Below are 18,403 nucleotides of genomic sequence, written 5' to 3' on the forward strand. Positions count from 1 at the left end.
CAATACCATATTTCAAAAAATGAACTGCCACTTTAGTGGTTAGAATGTTCACCTAAGCTAAGACCACTAGATGGCACCTATAACACTACAATTCAATCGCAGATCTAAAGGGCTGAACAAACCTCAAGACGGAAGTTTGAAGTAAAAGGGCTTTCCAATTAATTTTGTAAATGCTGAATGACTTGAAATTTAAACTGTGAAAGTATTGAAAGAGAATACTTAATTGACAAAATGATGTGATTTCTCATTTTTATATTGTAAATGATTTGTTAGCAACCAATAACGTCTAATAAGGGATCATATTCTACAAATTTAAGCCTATAATTTGCACTATAACCAAAACCAGATGCCACATGCCGTAATTTCGACTTCTGCACCAAGTGGCGTTACTGTCCGTTAACTGATCCTGCTTACAAAAGGAAGACTCTGAACCAATTAAAGAACTCTATCACCACCCTGAGTTTCTGAATGCTCGTTCCTTTTTTTCCACTCCTGCGGTCATATATACAAGGTGATTTATTTTCTTTTGTTGCATTGGATAATATGTGAAGCAATCAGAACACAGGAAGAATTTTGTAAATTCGAAGTAGTATTCTTTTAAATGTCACACCAAACTTGTGTTCAGTTGTGGCTGACAGTGCTTGGCACCAGTGCTCAATGTAGTTAGAATATATTACAACCCTTTGTGCTTTTACAGTAATCATTACCTTAAACTACAAATACTTATCTGCTTCAATATCACCTCTTCTTCAGCTATTTTGAGAAGAGGGGGATGTTGACCATTTCATTGTTTTATTTGTTCTGTGAATGCTTTGACAAAGCTACATTTGTTGCTCATCACTAGTTGCCCTAGAATGATGATAGAACTTTTAAAGCAATTGTTTGTACAACTGAATGGCTTGCTCGGCCACTTTGGATGTCATCAAAAGTCACCTACATGTATTAGAGTTGTATGTTGATCTGACTGGATAAGACTTTCTTCCCCAAAAGGAATTAATATCGCAGTTGGCTTTTACAACAAAACAGTTAGACCAAAACACTGAAAAAAAGCTTTAAAATATCATCCAACTTGCTGGATATTAATATTCTGAAAGTGTGGTAATAAGTAAATCCGCCCATATATGAGCTAAGTACTTGACTTTTTTTTAAAAAGCATACAAGGTAATGTTTTTTTCTAAATATACCTTTTCCCACCCACATTCTCCATCCACCAGAAGACATTTCCTACAGTTTAAAAAGATAAGTGTAGCAATTTAGGTGCGTGGGGACACCAGATTTTCCAATATTTATGATGCAACTAACCTCCATTTAGCAACACCACAGCACATAGCTAAAAACAGATCAAATCTCTGAGCTTCTGACCTAGTGCATGCAGCAATGCTCTAACATAATGCATCATAATATTAGGAGACAGAGGGGCACAGGAAAACTGCAAATATCTCCACTTACCCTGCCTGCTTCATCCAGGGCAAGTATGCAAACTTTTTCACCCCCTCCTTCATTAAGTACATGTGGGTCAACTTTATGATCCAGGTGTCCACCAGTAACAAGAACTTTCTTCAAGTTTAACTGCCTGCACATCCAAGAAAACAATTAAATTCAGCACCTCCTGGAAAGCTAATTATCATACATACAATCAAAGCTTAGCAATAAAAGAAAATTCAATATACGTCAGGAGCATTACGAGGCATTATATGCAACTCCATAACTCTACCAGACTATTATCTAGGTGCACCTTGAATGCACTTAAGAGTTTGCACCTTTACTATCCTGATAGATTATTGCAGATTCTTATCACCCGTTATGTGAGAAATTCTAATATCAGATTTAAATTGAGCTTTTTTACTCTACTACCTCTGGATCATTTTTGGATTTATACTCAAACCCACTTAATATTTTATATGCTTCAGAGGACTCCAAACAATGTAAGCTTAAAATTATTTAACTCTTTCTCATAGAAATCATAGAAACCCTACAGTACAGAAAGAGGCCATTCGGCCCATCGAGTCTGCACCAACCACAATCCCACCCAGGCCCTAACCCCATATCCCTCCATATTTTACCCGCTAATCCCTCTAACCTACGCATCCCAGGACACTAAGGGGCAATTTTAGCATGGCCAATCAACCTAACCCGCACATTTTTGGACTGTGGGAGGAAACTGGAGCACCCGGAGGAAACCCACGCAGACACGAGAATGTGCAAACTCCACACAGACAGTGACCCAAGCCGGGAATTGAACCCAGGCCCCTGGACCTGTGAAGCAGCAGTGCTAACCACTATTGAGTATTTACACATATTTACCCCGCTAATCCCTCTAACCTACATATCTTTGGACACCAAGGGGCAATTTAAGACTGTAGACTCTCAATGACTATTCATTGAAACAACACTTCTTTAATAGTTTAAAAATGTTAAAGACGAATAAATACCTGGATGCAATTTTCTTGCATTGATAGCCTGTCAGCAGGTAAACATCACCTTTTCCCGTAACACACACAGTGGCTCCATCACTTGCTGCTGCCAGAGAAATCACTATGTCCTTATGATGCAAAGCTGATACTTGTCGAGGTGCAAGCACACATCGTTCACCATTAGGATCCATTAAATAACCTGAATCAATAATTCAGATAACTTGTAAATACTGGCATGTCACAGCACTCAAGGAATTCACACACATTCAGAATAAAGTGAAATGAACACTCAGATGTTGGCAAGCCCAAATATTTGAAAGGCAAACCAAAAAGTAATGGATTGAAAGCAGAAGGATACAAATATCATTGCAATTTTAATAATAAAGATAGATTTACAAGAGTAGTGTCAATGCTTTAACACTTTTTAGCACAGCACAATTTACCAGAGTATGCTGAAAACAATTTTACCAGCGACATTTCTCTCAAAAATTATCCTTTCATAATTTGTATTCTTCAATTGATTTTAAACTAGTAAGTCACCCACATATAAAATAATCAACAAAATGTTAACACAAAGGCTACAGATGAGGAAAGTAAAAGATATTGGTGTAGCACGATATCTTGTCATCTATCTGACTACGGTTCAAATCTTGCTCAGATTGGCAGAATAACAATGACCTCTTTTAAACAGCTGCAGGCATCTCAAGTAAGCTCATACATTAAACAGCCCATGTCTCATTTTTTAGATGTAAAGATAAAAACTGTTCAAAGTTAAAATATCACACTCATGTGATTGTGTGTAACTTTAAGACTGAACAAAATATAGGGAGGGTTACCCTGCCTTTAACTTAGGCTACAAAAGGAACTGGTAGCAATTGATATTTAAACTAAATAGTGTGCAGGGGAAGGAGGGGGGCTTTCAGTTGCACTTAAGTTTTTTAAAAATCAAGCGTAAGGAGAAGGTGGGAGTACAGGTGAATGAGGAGGTTAATTGTTGCCAGATAATGAAAGGAAGGGACAGAGATTGTGAATGTCATGTTAAACTGGGGAATCGCACAAGAGTAGGGAAAATTTATAATAGGAGGAACTTAAAAGCTTTGTATCTGAATGCACATAGCATTTGGAATCAAATTAATGAGATAACAGTGCAAGTAGAGACAACGGGGTATGCTTTGGTGGCAATTACTGAGATATGGTTACAAGGAGACCAGGTCTGGGAGTTGAATATCCAAGAGCACTCAGTGTTTTGGAAGGATAGACAAAAAGGAAGAGGAGGTGGTGTAGCTTTGTTAGTAAAGTGCTGTTGTGAGAAATTATATCGGCATTGGAGATCAAGGGGGCAATTCTTCCAGCCTGCTGTGGTGCTCGAGTAGTGCAGTAGGCCAGGAGATATCAGTGGGGGCCATTTCAATGGCTTCCTGCAGGGAAACTGGCACGGAGCTGATTATCGTATTGAAGTTGGGAGAATTCATTCCTGGGCCTGCTAGCATCTCCCCGGCTCTGCCAGGAGTGGTTTCCTCCAGCTGGGTTTACAACAGCTGCCCACTAATGGGGAACAGGCAGCCCGATCCCACTGGAGGGGAAGTCGCTGAGGCCCCCCAGGGAGGTCAGGGGTAAGAGAGATGTTCCTTGGGCAGTGCTGACCTGGCACTGCCCAAGGAGCACCTTGGCACTGCCCGCACTGCTACTCTGCCAGAGGATCGGTGTGTGAGGGACTGAGGGTGATTGGGGGGGGTGCTGGCCAACAATTTGGAGTCCAGCAATGAGGGCCCACTGTGTATGCGCTGATCTCCGCGCTGACAGATCGGCGCATGCGCAGTGGCCCGCTCAGCGCTATGCTGCTGGCCTCTCAGGTGGGAATTTGCCCCACCCCCTGACTTTCAGAGTGAATCACACTATGGCACTAGAGTGTCGGAGATTCAGTCTGGAAATCCCACTAAAAAAAACTGGCGGGATTTACTCCCATTTTCCCGCACATTGGGAACTTAAGAATTTTCTTGGCAGAATCCTAGCCCACAACTTTGAATCAGTCTGGATAGAAATAAGAAATAGTAAGAGAAGACAATAGGATACTACCCCAATACCCAAGTGTCCTAAACCTCAATAAGGAAGATTTGTGCAGAAGTCCCCAAAAGAGGACATCTCAGGAGGTCAACCTTTTCTCCACAGGATCCAGGAATGGATAACTAAAGTAACTACTGCCCTAACCTATCCAACCCAAGATAAGCAAAGAACAACAACACAATTAAGAGAAGGGTTGACATGTCAGAGCTATTCATGCCACTCCAGGCTTCAAGCAAAGCAAACATCCTCCATCTCCAGTCACACCTGAGGTGCCACTTAGGCCCTGCCATCAACAGGATTCCACTCATTTCCCCCCATCAAGGGAAACCCTAGCAAGAGTCGCCATCATCATCCAGACATCCACAGGTGGGATACCTCGGGGGAAGCCAAAAACCTCCTCTTCGCAACACGATAATGTGCTCACTGTACATTCCAGGAGCCAAACTACCAAGTAGCTACTATCACAACCCGCGTGGCCAAGTATCAGAAACCAGCCCAAGAAAGGCTAGACAACCAAGGATACCCCAACCACAATTGGACACACACCCAGTAAATACTTCCCCCAACTCCAGCTATGCCTGAACTCAGTCTTTTCCAGGATACATGATCTGTCTTGTACCTTCACAGGAGACCAAGAAGGATTCTTTAACCCCCAAATAGCAAAAATACAAAAGAAAAACGAGACACCATTAGTTCCAAAGGGGCTTTTCCTCATCTACTATGAGGACTTATAAAACCATACCCATCACCTCTACAGCAAACCATTTGCCCACTACACTGCTGTGGCACTATTCATTATATAGAATCCTTGAATTGTAGATAATGTAATTCTCCATCATAAATGCCAATACAAAGAAAGGATAAATATCACACAATCCTGATGCATACAACCATCCCAGCACACTCCCAATAGAATAATGAGGATCCTTTTTCAGTCCACATGCAAAGGAAATTTCTTCGTATTACAAACACTAAGCCGTAGGGGTTTGAATTTGTCACATGGCCAGAAGCAGAGTGGGCAGACCCTCTTACCCCATTCACCCGGTACCACATGGAACGGCCAAAAATTGAATGTAAACTGTAACACACTTTCAATTAACGTCTCCCTTGTTCCACTGCCAGAGCATGTAGCTGGATAAATTCCATTATATATAAATGGCTATCTCTGGCTTTCAAAGAATAACAGGATAACAGGTGACACATGCCTCAGTGCTCTTATATCAAACACCTTTGTCAGGATAAAAGGCAACATCACAAAATCAGGATTATAATCACAAGAAGAGTAGTTTAGAATTAATGATGAATTGGAGAAAATATAGCCATCTACACAGAGTTTGTAAAGACCAAAGCCTTGACAGAATTGTCGAATAACATCAAGGATCCGTCCATGGTATCAACGAGGTCTCTGCACCTCCACTGTGTCGTCGCTCAGAAGCCCTGGAGAGACACCTCAGCCCCGGCAAGTAGCAAAGTCCCATTGAGTCCAGACCTTCTTGACAAACACTGAGGTCAAGACAATGCAAGATCAACGATAGGGGCATATAACTAACCCCAGATCTCAGGATATAATATGCCTCTGCGAACTTGAAATGCCCAGCATTCAAATCGAGATTACAAAATCATGGCAGCCAGTTCTCAAATTCAGCCAGAAATTTATCCACAATCCCCTTGAAAGATTAGGCCCACAGACACTCCTTCTCCGGTCCCATCACCCCAAATTAACTAGGATGTCTGGCATACCAGGTAGCAGGAATTCCAAGGAGTGAAGGTGAGACTCCAGCAAGGAAAGCGCTGTCTTGACTGACAGGATTCTTTCCACTGCTTCATCCATTTTCTTTCGGAGATCTTGCAGTTCATCAATGTGAACACCAAGGATTTGTGCTAGGGAGCCAAGACCACCATTCACAATGGCAGCTATCATCTCTATGCCTACGATAATGCCAGAACATGAGCCTCTCACCAGCTAAAACGCCATTGCGAACAAGGCTCCATCCCTGCTGTCTCCGACCACCTCGATCAAACAAGGAATTTCTTGAACTTGAACGGCTCCCCATCACCCAAACTTAACCAGGATCTTCCAGGAACATAGCATAGAGTATACGCTCAAGGATTAGATAATTATCGGTTGCGCATCAGGATAAATAAAAGGATTAAAAGATGACTAGCATCAAAGCATGTGAAAACTCAGCCGTTCCTGCACTTACATCATGTGACCCCCCCAACGCGTGATTTTTAACATGCATGCAGACTGGATTAACAAATTGGCCAGGGTAGTCTTGAGGGAGAATTCATAGTGTGTTAGGGATTGTTTCTTGGAACAATATGTTGTGAACCAACCAGGGAACAGGCGGTTTTGGATCGAGTATTGTGTAATGAGTTGGGATTAATATAGTAATAGATATAGATTAGTATAGTAATAGTATAGATCTTATAGTAAAGGATCCTATAGGGAAAAGCGATCATTGCATGCTTGATTCAGTTTGAGGACAATAAACTGGAGTCCCACACTAGTGTCCTGGTGTTAAGCCATGGTAATGCATAGGCATGAAGACAGATTTGACCCTAGTGGACTAGGCTGAAAGACTGAAAGGTAGAACATTTGATGAACAGTGCCTGATATTTAAAGAGATATTCCTCCCAACTAAAATATATCCCAGAAAGAAAGAAAGATTGTTTGAGGGGGAAAATGTGTCCATGGCTAAGCAAGGACGTTAAAGATAACAAAAGCAAAAGCTGAGACAAACCACATTGCAAAAGTCAGTGGCTGGCTGGAGGATTGGGGAATTTTTGAAGACCAACAGAGGGTTACTAAAAAAGAACAAAGGTAAATTATGTAAGAAATCTAATGCAAAGATAGAAAAACAGATAGCAAAAAATTCTCTAAGTATATAAAAAGGAAGAGAGTGGCTAAAGTTAACATTGGTCCTTTAGAGTAAGAGACTGAGGAGTTAATAATGGGGAATGCAGGAATGGCAGGGACACTAAATTAATATTTCACGGGGGAGGACACTAGAACCATCCCAATACTAGCAGATAATGCACAAGTTGTTGAAAAAGGAGGAAATTATCAATCACCATCACCAGGAAAAAGTAGTGAGCAGGCTATTGGGATTAAAGACTGACAAGTCACTAGGGCCTGATGGCCTACATTCTAGGCAGCAGAGCTAGTGGAGTCATTGGTTATATTATTGCAAAATTACCTGGATTCTGGAAAGGTTCCAATGGATTGGAAAAAGTCTAAAGTAACGCTCGTGTTCAAAAAGGAGGAAAGTAGGCAACTATAGACCAATTAGTTCAATGTCTGCCATTGGAAAGCTTTGATTTGATTTGATTTATTATGAATCCATCATTAAGGAAATAGTAATGGGATATTTGGAAAATCAAAATGCAATCCATCAGAGTCAGCATGGTTTTATGAAGGGCAAATTGTGTTTGACGAATTTGCTGGAATTCTTCAAAAATATAACAAGCTATTTGGATAATAGGGATCCTGTAGATGTCATATATCTGTACTTCAAGAAGGCATTTGATAAGGTGCCACACAAAAGCTTAATACACAAGGTTAGTTCACATGGGATTTGGGGTAATTTATTATCTTGGAAAGAGGATTGGCTAACCAACAGAAGGCAGAGTGTGGGGATGAATGTTTTTTTTTGACAAGCTGGAACTAGTAGTGTGCCACAGGTTCCTCAATCCCCAACTATTTACAATCCATATTACTGACTTGAATGCAGAGACAGAATGTACTCTAGTCAAATTTGCAGACGACATTAGAATGTGCAAAAGCAAGTTGCAATGAGGAAACAAGAAATTTACAAATGGATGTGGATAGGTTAGGTGAGTGGGCCAAAATTTGGCAGGTAGAATTTAACGTGGATAAGTGTGAGGTTATCAATTTTGGTTGGAGGAATAAAAAGGCAACTTATTATCTAAATGGACAGAAACTTTACAATGCTTTGGTGCAAGGTATCTAAGTGTCCTCATGCACAAAACGCAGAAAGTTAGTGTGCAGGTGCAGCAGGTAATAAGGAAGGCAAATGGAATTTTGGCATTCATTGCTAATGGAATATAGAGTATAAAAGTAGGGAAATGCTGTTGCAACTGTATAGGGCTTGGTGAGACCACATCTGAAGTACTGTGCACAGTTCTAGTCCCCTTACTTGATTAAATATGTAAATTATTTAGAGACAGTTCGGAGAAGGTTCACTAGATTTATTCCAGATACGTCTTATTAAGAGAAACTCAACAATTTAGGTATATACCCACTGGAGTTTAGAAGAATTAGAGAGTGAATTGAGGTATGCAAGATGTTAAAGGGACTGGCAGGGTAGACATAGAGCAGATGTTTCCCCTTGTTGGACATTCTAGACTGAGAGGCCATAGTTTTAGGCTAAGGGGTGGCAGATTTAAAAAAGAAATGAGGAGAAATTACTTCACTCAGAGGGTGGTGAATCTGTGGAATTCTCCACCCCAAAATGCAGTGGACGCTGGAACACTAAACAAATTTGAGGACATAGATGAAGGGGTTTGGAGAGCGGGCAGGAAGGTGGAAACAAAGCAGAGAACAGATCAACCATGACCGTAATGAATGGCAGAGCAGGCTCGAGGAACTGAAATGTTTCCTCCTGCTCCTAGTTCTCATGTTCATAGAAGGTGGAGGAACTTGCAAAGTGCCAAGTGAAAAGAACTTTTTGCTAAATACAATAATTAGTGTATAAAATGGCACAGCTTCATGCAGGTTTTTAGTGACATGCAAAGCTGGCATGACAAATTCACTAATACAAGCATTATAAGTGAAACAGCTTCTACATCTTACCAAGCTGGCCAGCATTCAGACCCATAGTATACAGCGCTTCCCTTGTCCACAGAACAGTGTGAAACCGCCCCACAGCAACTCCAATCACAGTTCTTCCTTTAAGGGTTTTGGACTGTACCTTTACAAATGTTCAAAACAAAAGCAGAGATCCACAAACATCAAGTAAATAAAAGTACAAACAAATTCCTTTTAGTATTTATCCCAAACCAATATGTTCCATATCTGGTTTTACAAAAATTATTGACAGTATGGTACATCAAACTTGATCACTGGTACAAAGCTGTCAACAGCATGTGCAATTAAGATCAATATATTCTAGATTGTGGCTGTTATAAAGTTTAGAATGCAGTTACTCCAAGCTAATTTAAGGCTTCTGTTAAGCCTACTCACATAAATTAGCTCTGTTCATAAAATTTAATTTCAAAAAAGTTAATTGGAAGTTTTAGGAAACATTAGGTTGAAAGAACTTGAAAAATAAACCATACATTCATTATTCAATATGCTAACTCTGGTTAGTTTGCTAAAGCAACCGTTTAAATAAAAAATACTTAGCCTGCGTCAAATATAATCAATTGGATCTACTAATTAGAACTGCAAATTAAAATTATTTAATTTTACTGGGCATTTACTGGGAATTTCCAGATTAAATCTTCATATATAATTGGGCGAAAGGATTGCTTTACTTCAATGGCTGATAAAGGTCATAAATTTCTTTGGTAATTCTTTTACAATTATAAAATAGAATTCTGCAGTACAGAATGAGGCTATTCAATGCTGTTCTGACTCTTACAAATGGATACCTAATTAGTCCTACTCACCTGCTTTTTTCTCATAGCCCTTCATTATCTCTTTTCAAATAAAGATACCGAATCCCAAAATTCATTTCCCACCCTATGAAATATGGCAAAGCCTATCTTTAATTGGACGTTCCATAAATTTGTTAAAAATTTGAAATTTTCCCACAATCTTCTTTAATTTCATGAAATATACTCTCAATGAAAATTCTCATTTTCTTAGATCAATTACCTTTGAAAAAAGTGGCTGACAATGACATGAAAATTTCCAGTTTGCATTGAATATTCAAAATAAAACTGCTTCATTATAAAGGACATCGACCCCTCACTGGCCATTTGTCATGCATCCTCAAAAAGCTTCCTATTAATACCTGTCTTGGTATGCTACTGTTGCCTGGTGGAGGTGCAATACCCAGCTGATTGTAAGTGTTGAGCCCAAAAGCAAAAACAGATCCATCTTCTGTCAAAACAATTGTATGGTCCTTTGCAGCTGCCACTTGAGAACAACGATGGTTTGCTAAACCTTCCACCATTCGGGGAACCTAACAAAACAATAAAGTTATGAAGCAAATGTATAATCAAAAAGTCTCATTAGAAATCTCTACACCTCTTGTCCAACAATGTCTTGCCAGGTAGCTGAGTCAGTAGGACCACAAAGGTTCAACAGCAACTTGCATTTATACACTACCCCAAATGACCAACTCGTTCCCATTATCTTACTCCATGGTTGCAACCTGGAGCCACCATGAAGTTCAGCTGGTTCTTTGGGATATTTTTACAGTGGTATACAGCCAGGAGAGAACTATCCTGGCTCGACATCGACTCCAGACCCCATAAAGTCTCATGACATCAGGGCAAACATAGACAGGGAAAGCCCCCTTTCTCTTTACCACATACTGCTCCCCCGTCAGCTGATGAATCAGTACGCCTTCATATTTAACATCACTTGGAGAAACACTGAGGCTGGCCAAGGCAAAGAATGTACTGTGGGTGGGTGACTTCAATGTCCATCACCCATAGTGGCTTGTAACACCACGACAGAGAGGTGGCTGAGTCTGAAAGGACGTAGACTGGACCTGCAGCGGGTGGCAAGGAAGCCAAGAGAGAAAAACATAATTGACCTTATCCTCACCAACCTGCCTACCACAGATACGTCTATCTATGGCAGCATCAGTAGGAGTGATCACTGCACAGTCCTTGTGGAGGCGAGCCTGGACAGGTGATTGATGCCTCAGTGGGGAACCATTTTGGGAATAGTGATCACAATTCTATAACTTCCAAGATACTTGTAGAAAAGAATAGTAGTCCCAGAGTGAAAGTACTAAACAGGGGCAAGGCTAACTATGACAGTATTAGGCAGGAGCTAGGGAATGTAGACTGGGGGCAGCTGCTTTAATCCACATCCGATATGTGGGAGTCTTTTTAAAAAGTCAGCTGTTAACAATTCAGGACAAGTATGTCCCTGTAAAAATGAAGGATAAAGATGGCAAGATTCAGGAACCCTGGCTGACAAGAGAGATTGTGAGTTTCGTGAAAAAGAAGGAGGCATACATAAATTTCAGGAAATTGAAAACACATAAGGCTCTTGAAGAATACAAAGATAGCAGGAAAGAGCTTAAACAGGGACTTAGGAAGGCAAAAAGGGGTCAGGAAATGTCCTTGGCAGGCACGATTAAGGAGAATCCCAAGGCATTTTATGCGTAAATAAGGGAGAAGAGGGTAACTAAGGAAAGGGTAGTTCCACTCAAGGACAGCGGAGGGAATTTGTGTGTGTGGAGCCAGATGAAGTGGGTGAGGTCCTTAATGAGTACTATGCAACAGAATTCGCAAAGGAGTCGGGTATGGTGGGTGGTGAGTGCAGAAAGAAGGATGTTGACATTCTAGGACATGTTGAGATAACAAAGGTGGTGGTATTGGGGGTTTTGAAAAACATTATGGTGGACAAGTCCCCCGGGCCAGATAGGGTCCATCCCAGAATACTGAGAGGGGCAAGGGAAGAAATTACTGAGGCCTTGGCCAAAATCCCTGTATCCTTTTTAGCCACGTGCAAGGCACCAGAGGATTGCAGAGTAGCTAACATTGTTCCTTTATTTAAGGAGGGCAGAAGAGACAATCGGGAAATTACAGGCCTGTGAGCCTTACATCAGTGGTGGGGAAATTATTGGAGAAGATTCTTAGGGACAGGATGTACTCACATCTGGAAGAGAATAGGTTTATTAGTGATAGGCAGCATGGTTTTGTGAAGGGGAGGTCGTGTCTCACAAACTTGATCGAGTTCTTTGAGGAAGTGACAAGAAAAATTGACCAGGGCAGGGCAGTGGATATTGTATACATAGACTTGAGTAAAGTCTTCAATAAGGTTCCTCATGGCAGGCTGATACAGAAGGTGAAGTCATATGGGATTCATGGTGAGTTGGTAAGATGGATACAAAACTGGCTTGGACATAGAAAGCAGAGAGTAGCAGTGGAAGGGTACTTTTCTAACTGGAGGTCTGTGACAAGCGGTGTTCCACAAGGATCAGTGCTGGGGCCTCTGTTGTTCATAATATATATAATATATATGCAAAAATGATCTGGAGGAAAATGTAGGTGGTCTGATTAATAAATTTGTAGATGATACAAAAATTGGGTGAGTAGTGGATAGTGAGGAGGATTGTCGAGATTACAGCAGGATATAAAATCGGCTGGAGACCTGGGCCGAAAGATGGTAGATGGAATTTAACCCGGACAAATGTGAGGTGATGCGATTTGGAAGTTCTACTGCAGAAGGAAAGTATACAGTAAATGGTAGAGTGCTAAGAAATATTAGCATACAAAGGGATCTAGGTGTGCAGATCCACAGTTCCCCGAAGGTGGCAACTCAGGAGGACAAGGTGGCCAAGAAGGCATATGGCATACTGGCCTTCATCGGTCAGGGCATTGAGTATAGGAATTGGAAAATCATCTTACAGCTGTACAAAACTTTGGTTAGGCTACATTTGGAGTATTGTGTACAATTCTGGTCGCCACACTACTGGACGGGTGTTGATGCATTAAAAAGAGTGCAGAAGAGATTTATCAGGATGTTGCCTGGTTTGGAGGATATGGACTATGAAGAAAGGTTGAACAAACTTGGATTGTTTTCACTGGAGCGTCAGAGGATGAGGGGGTACTTGATAGAGGTTTATAAGATTATGACAGGCTTACACAGAGTGGGTAGTCAGTCTTTTTACTCGGGGGCATGGGTCGAAAGTGAGAGGGGGAAGTTTAAAAGAGATGTAAGAAGCAAGTTTTTCCACATAGAGGATGGTGAATGCCTGGAACGTGCTGCCAGAGGAGGTGTTGGAACCAGATTCTATATCAATGTTCAAGAGGCATCTGGATAGATACATGAATCGGCAGGGGGACCACGTAGAGTCAAGAAAATATTATATTAGAGAGGCATCTGTGTTGGCACAGACTTGGTGGGCCGAAGGGCCTGTTCCTATGCTGTACTGTTCTTTGTTCTTTAAAATGAGAACCACTGCCCTTGACATCAAAGCAGCATTTGACCTAATGGGGTATCAAAGAGACCAGCAAAACTGGAGTCAATGGAAATCAGGGGGAAAACTCTCCACTGCTTGGAGTCATACCTAGCACAAAGGATGATGGTCAGGTCAAAAGTGGTATTGCACAATGTTCTGCACCATTCACGACTTCTCAGACACTAAAGCAGTCCATATCCAATGCAGAAAGACCTGGACAATATCCAGGCTTGGGCTGACAAGTAGTAAGTTACATTCACACCACACAATAGCCATCTCCAACAACAGAGAATCGAACCATCATCCCTTGACATTAAATTGCATTAACGTCAATGAGCCCCCCACGATCGACATCCCGGGGGGTTACCATTAAGCAGAAACTGAACTGGATTCGCAGAAATTAGGTGGTGGGGAAGAGAAGTGGGGAACCCCACTTGGAAGGTGGAAAGGAGTCCTTTTGCATTCATGTCAACAAACTTTTAAAAAATGTTATAAAAGTCTTAGTAGCACTTAAAAGTTGGAACAGTTTGAAAAAGTGTCATAACTTGTTTGAAAACATGAAAAAAATCATTGGCACCTCTTTAATTCATGGTGTCAAACAAGGCATTCTTTCACCAGCAATGCAGTACGCTTGCTGCTTCTTTTGACACCAGACACTGCTGCAGGAAGAGGAAGTTTTCACTGCAGCCTACAGATGGGGCAAGTACGAGTTTTATTGGGCAGTCGCAATAACTCAGCTTTGCCATTGAGGGGAAGAGCCGGCTCACTACATATTAAAACTGTATCATTAATTTTCAATGTATTTCTATTCTCTTTCCCTAAAAGAAAACAAAAGATTTTTTAAAAAGGAAACAAATTTAAAATAGAATTTCTACCTACAAGGTATGTTTGTTCATCTCCATGACCAAGGCGCCCTCCTTGGCCATGTCCACAGGTGTACACTTGACCTTGTTGGGAAAGGAACACTGAATGGAATTTGCAAAGCACAACCTGAACAAAAAAAAGTATGTTATTGAATAATATCTTTTTTTTGTTGTGTCTATCTTATACAAGTGATATCTGACTTTAAAGCTGTAAAGCATTATCTCCAAATATTAGAAAGCAGCTTCTGATTTGAATCATAAAAACAGAATTTCAAATTTAGCTTAATCATCACTTTCACAAGCATAATTGATAGACTTCATGTTTTGCACCAGATCAACAGCACATGAATTTTTATGTCTATTGTAACCTACCCAATTTGTAGAGCCACCAGATTTCCAGTATATTGTGAGCCATCCACTATTGTCAAAACATGATTAAATGAGGAACATTTCCTTCGACAAGTAGCAATCATGCAGCACAGTGCTTGGGAGTGACCATCTCCAACAAGACAGTCTAACCATCTCCCTTTGACATTCAACAACATTACCATCACTGAAAAATACACCAACATCCTGGAGGCCAGCATTGAACAAATCAGAGCTTCTCAGCGATTCTCTGCAAGTATCTCACTTCCCAAAGCCTGTCTACACGTCTGGAGTGTAACGGAATATTCCCTACTGCTCGAATGATTGCTGATCCAAGAACACAGAAGAGTGGAGATGGTGATGTAGCGGCAATGTAACTGGACCAGTAATCTAGAGGCCCAGGCTAAGAATTCAATAAACAAAAAAAAATCCGGGATTGAAAAGCTAATTTCAATAGTGGTGGCCATTAGATGGTTGTAAAAACCCATATGGTTCACTCTTGCCCTTTAAGAAGGAAATCTGACATCCTTACCTCATCTGGCCTACATACGATTCCAGATCTACAGTAATGTGGTTGACTCTTAAATCTCTGAACTAGCCAATCAAGGACAATTCGGGATCGCAACAAATGCTGACCTGTCAGTGATGCCTAAATAATTAAGAAAAAGTTCAATACCAAAGCAGCCTGCTTGATTAGCAACTCATCCAGCACCTTAAACATTCAATCCCTCTACCACAAGTGAACTATATACAAGATGCAGTGCCACAACTCATGTAAAGCACCCCTAAACCGATTACCTCTACCACCCGTAAGAATAAGGACATTAGAATGGGGATACCATGACCTACATGCTCACTTGGAAACATGTCACCCTTCACTGCATCAAAATCTTGGAACTGTCTCACTAACAGTTTTGTGCATGTACCTACATCACATGGACTACAGAGATTCAAAAAGATAGGTCACCATCGCCTTCCCAAGGCCAACTGAGAAGCATAATAAATGCTGGCCATGTCAGCGACATCTCATGTTCCATTAATCAGTTTAAAAGTTATAATGCTGAAGTAAACCTACTAACAACTGCTTATTGTTGTTCAAGATATACATGACAATAAAAAAATTATAAAATCAATAAAGCAACAACTTAAATGTTCCGGTTTGAATGGATAGCAGGCACCAAATGTCCAAATCGTGGTAACATTCTTTCCTTTTACATCACACAGCATTATTTCTGATTACACACATTCTTCAAATAGCAAGCTCCAAACCACATCAATTAGGATTTAACTTGTCTAATTTCAATTTCCTTGCCAGCACGGCTACTAACCAACACTTAACAATAAAAAATATTGCCGCTTATAAATCACTCCATATAAGGCCATCACAATGTATTAACCACAGATAGAAAAACAAAGTTGCGAATGCTTTTTTTTCTATGAAATACAGACATTTTAGAAATTTTAATCTTGTGGTTCAGGGGACATTTGGTTTGATAGGTTTAGGGGTGCACTGAAATACTCAAACTGTGGTTGTACAATTTTTTCAATATTTAAAATCTCCTTCCTAAAATACAGAGTAATTTATATGCAAACACTAAATCAGCACGAAATAAACAATTGCATTCATGCAGTCTCTCAATCTCAGGATGTCTCAAAATGCTTCAGAGCTAATTAATTACTTTTGGAATCACTGCAAACAGCAAAATGAGATTAATGACAAAATGTTAGCAAGCCCAGCAGGAGCCCTTAGTTTTCAAATAGTGGTATCATAGAATCATACAGTGCAGAAGAGGCCCTTCAGCCCATCGATTCTGCACCAACACATTAGAAACACCTGAACTCCCACCTAATCTCATCTGCCAGCACTGAATGTTATGATGTGTCAAGTGCTCAACCAGGTACTTTTTAAAGGATGTGAGGCAACCCGCCTCCACCACTCTCCCCAGGCAGCACATTCCAGACCGTCTCCACTCTCACATCCCCCCAAATCTCCTCCCCTCACCTTGAACCTATGTCCCCTCATGACTGACCCTTCAACTAAAGGGAACAGCTGCTCCTTATCCACTCTGTCCATGCCCCTCATAACCTTGTACATCTTGATCAGGTCATCCCTCAGTCTTCTCTGCTCCAACGAAAACAACCCAAGCTTACCTAACCTCTCTTCATAACTTAAATGTTCCATCCGAGGCAACATCCTGGTGAATCCCCTCTGCACCCTCTCCAGTGCAGTCACATCCTTCCAATAATGTGGTGACCAGAACTGCACACAGTACTCTAGCTGTGGCCTCATCAATGTTCTATACAACTCCAACATGACTTCCCTGCTTTTGTAATCTATGCCTCGATTGATAAAGGCAATGTCCCATGTGCCTTTTTCACCACCCTATCAACATGCCCTTCCGCCTTCAGAGATCTGTGGACAAACACACCACGTCCCTTTGTTCCACAGAATTTCCTAGTGTCCTACCATTCATTGAATACCTCCTTGTCAAATTACTCCTTCCAAGATGTATCACCTCACACTTTTCAGGGTTAAATTCCATCTGCCACTTATCTGCTCATTTGACCATTCCATCTATATCTTCTTGTAGCCCACAACTATCCTAGATCTGGTCCTGTGTAATGAGATGGGAATAATTAATAATCTTGCAGTTAGAGATCCTCTTGGAAGAAGTGATCACAGTATGGTTGAATTTAAAACACAGATGGAGCGTGAGAAGGTAAAATCCAATACCAGTGTCTTGTGCTTAAACAAAGGAGACTATAAAGGGATGAGAGAGGAGTTGGCTAAGGTAGACTGGGAGCAAAAACTTTATGGTGGGACAATTGAGGAACAGTGGAGGACTTTCAAAGCGATCTTTCACAGTGCTCAGCAAAAGTATATACCAGTGATATGAAGGACTGTAGAAAAAGAGATAATCCGCCATGGATATCTAAGGAAATAAACGAGGGTATCAAATTGAAAGAAAATGCATACAAAGTGGCAAAGATTAATGGGAACCTAGAGGATTGGGAAATCTTTAAAGGTCAGCAGAAAGCCACGAAAAAAGCTATATAAAGAAAGGTAAGATGGATTATGAGAGTAAACTAGCTCAGAATATAAAAACAGATAGCAAAAGTTTCTACAAATATATAAAACGAAAAAGAGTGGCGAAAGTAAACATTGGTCCTTTAGAGGACGAGAAGGGGGATGTAATAACTGGAAATGAGAAAATGGCTGAGGCATTGAACAGGTATTTTGTGTCGGTCTTCACAGTGGAAGACACAAATTACATGCCAAAAATTGATGACAGGAAGGCTATGGCAGGTGAGGACCTAGAAACTATCATCATCATGAAAGAGGTAGTGTTGGGCAAGTTAATGGGGCTAAAGGTAGACAAGTCTTCTGGTCCTGATGGAATGCATCCCAGGGTACTAAGAGAGATGGCGGGAGAAATAGTAAATGCACTAGTGGTAATTTACCAAAATTCGCTGGACTCTGGGGTGGTTCCCGCAGATTGCAAAACAGCAAATGTGATGCCACTGTTTAAAAAAGGAGGTAGACAAAAGGCGGTAATTATAGGCCGGTTAGTTTAACTTCTGT

General features: G+C 40.8%; 1 protein-coding gene across 2 annotated transcripts in view; it reads right to left on the reverse strand.

Annotated features, from left to right (window-relative positions):
- ibtk (inhibitor of Bruton agammaglobulinemia tyrosine kinase) overlaps nt 1-18,403 on the reverse strand; it is a 126,281-nt gene that overhangs the window by 68,970 nt on the left and 38,908 nt on the right. The window contains exons 1-6 of one of the 2 annotated variants that reach the window (XM_078212466.1): nt 17,288-17,372; nt 14,471-14,581; nt 10,460-10,630; nt 9,295-9,412; nt 2,433-2,613; nt 1,450-1,573 (exon numbers count right to left, since the gene is read on the reverse strand). In XM_078212466.1, the coding sequence (XP_078068592.1) occupies nt 1,450-1,573; nt 2,433-2,613; nt 9,295-9,412; nt 10,460-10,630; nt 14,471-14,581; nt 17,288-17,290 (708 nt within the window). In that variant the 5' untranslated portion in view covers nt 17,291-17,372. Of the gene's footprint in view, nt 1-1,449; nt 1,574-2,432; nt 2,614-9,294; nt 9,413-10,459; nt 10,631-14,470; nt 14,582-17,287; nt 17,373-18,403 lie in introns of those variants that run through there. The other variant, XM_078212465.1, reaches the window with a different exon arrangement.

Source organism: Mustelus asterias, chromosome 5 (assembly GCF_964213995.1).
Source record: "Mustelus asterias chromosome 5, sMusAst1.hap1.1, whole genome shotgun sequence".
Taxonomy (NCBI): Eukaryota; Metazoa; Chordata; class Chondrichthyes; order Carcharhiniformes; family Triakidae; genus Mustelus; species Mustelus asterias.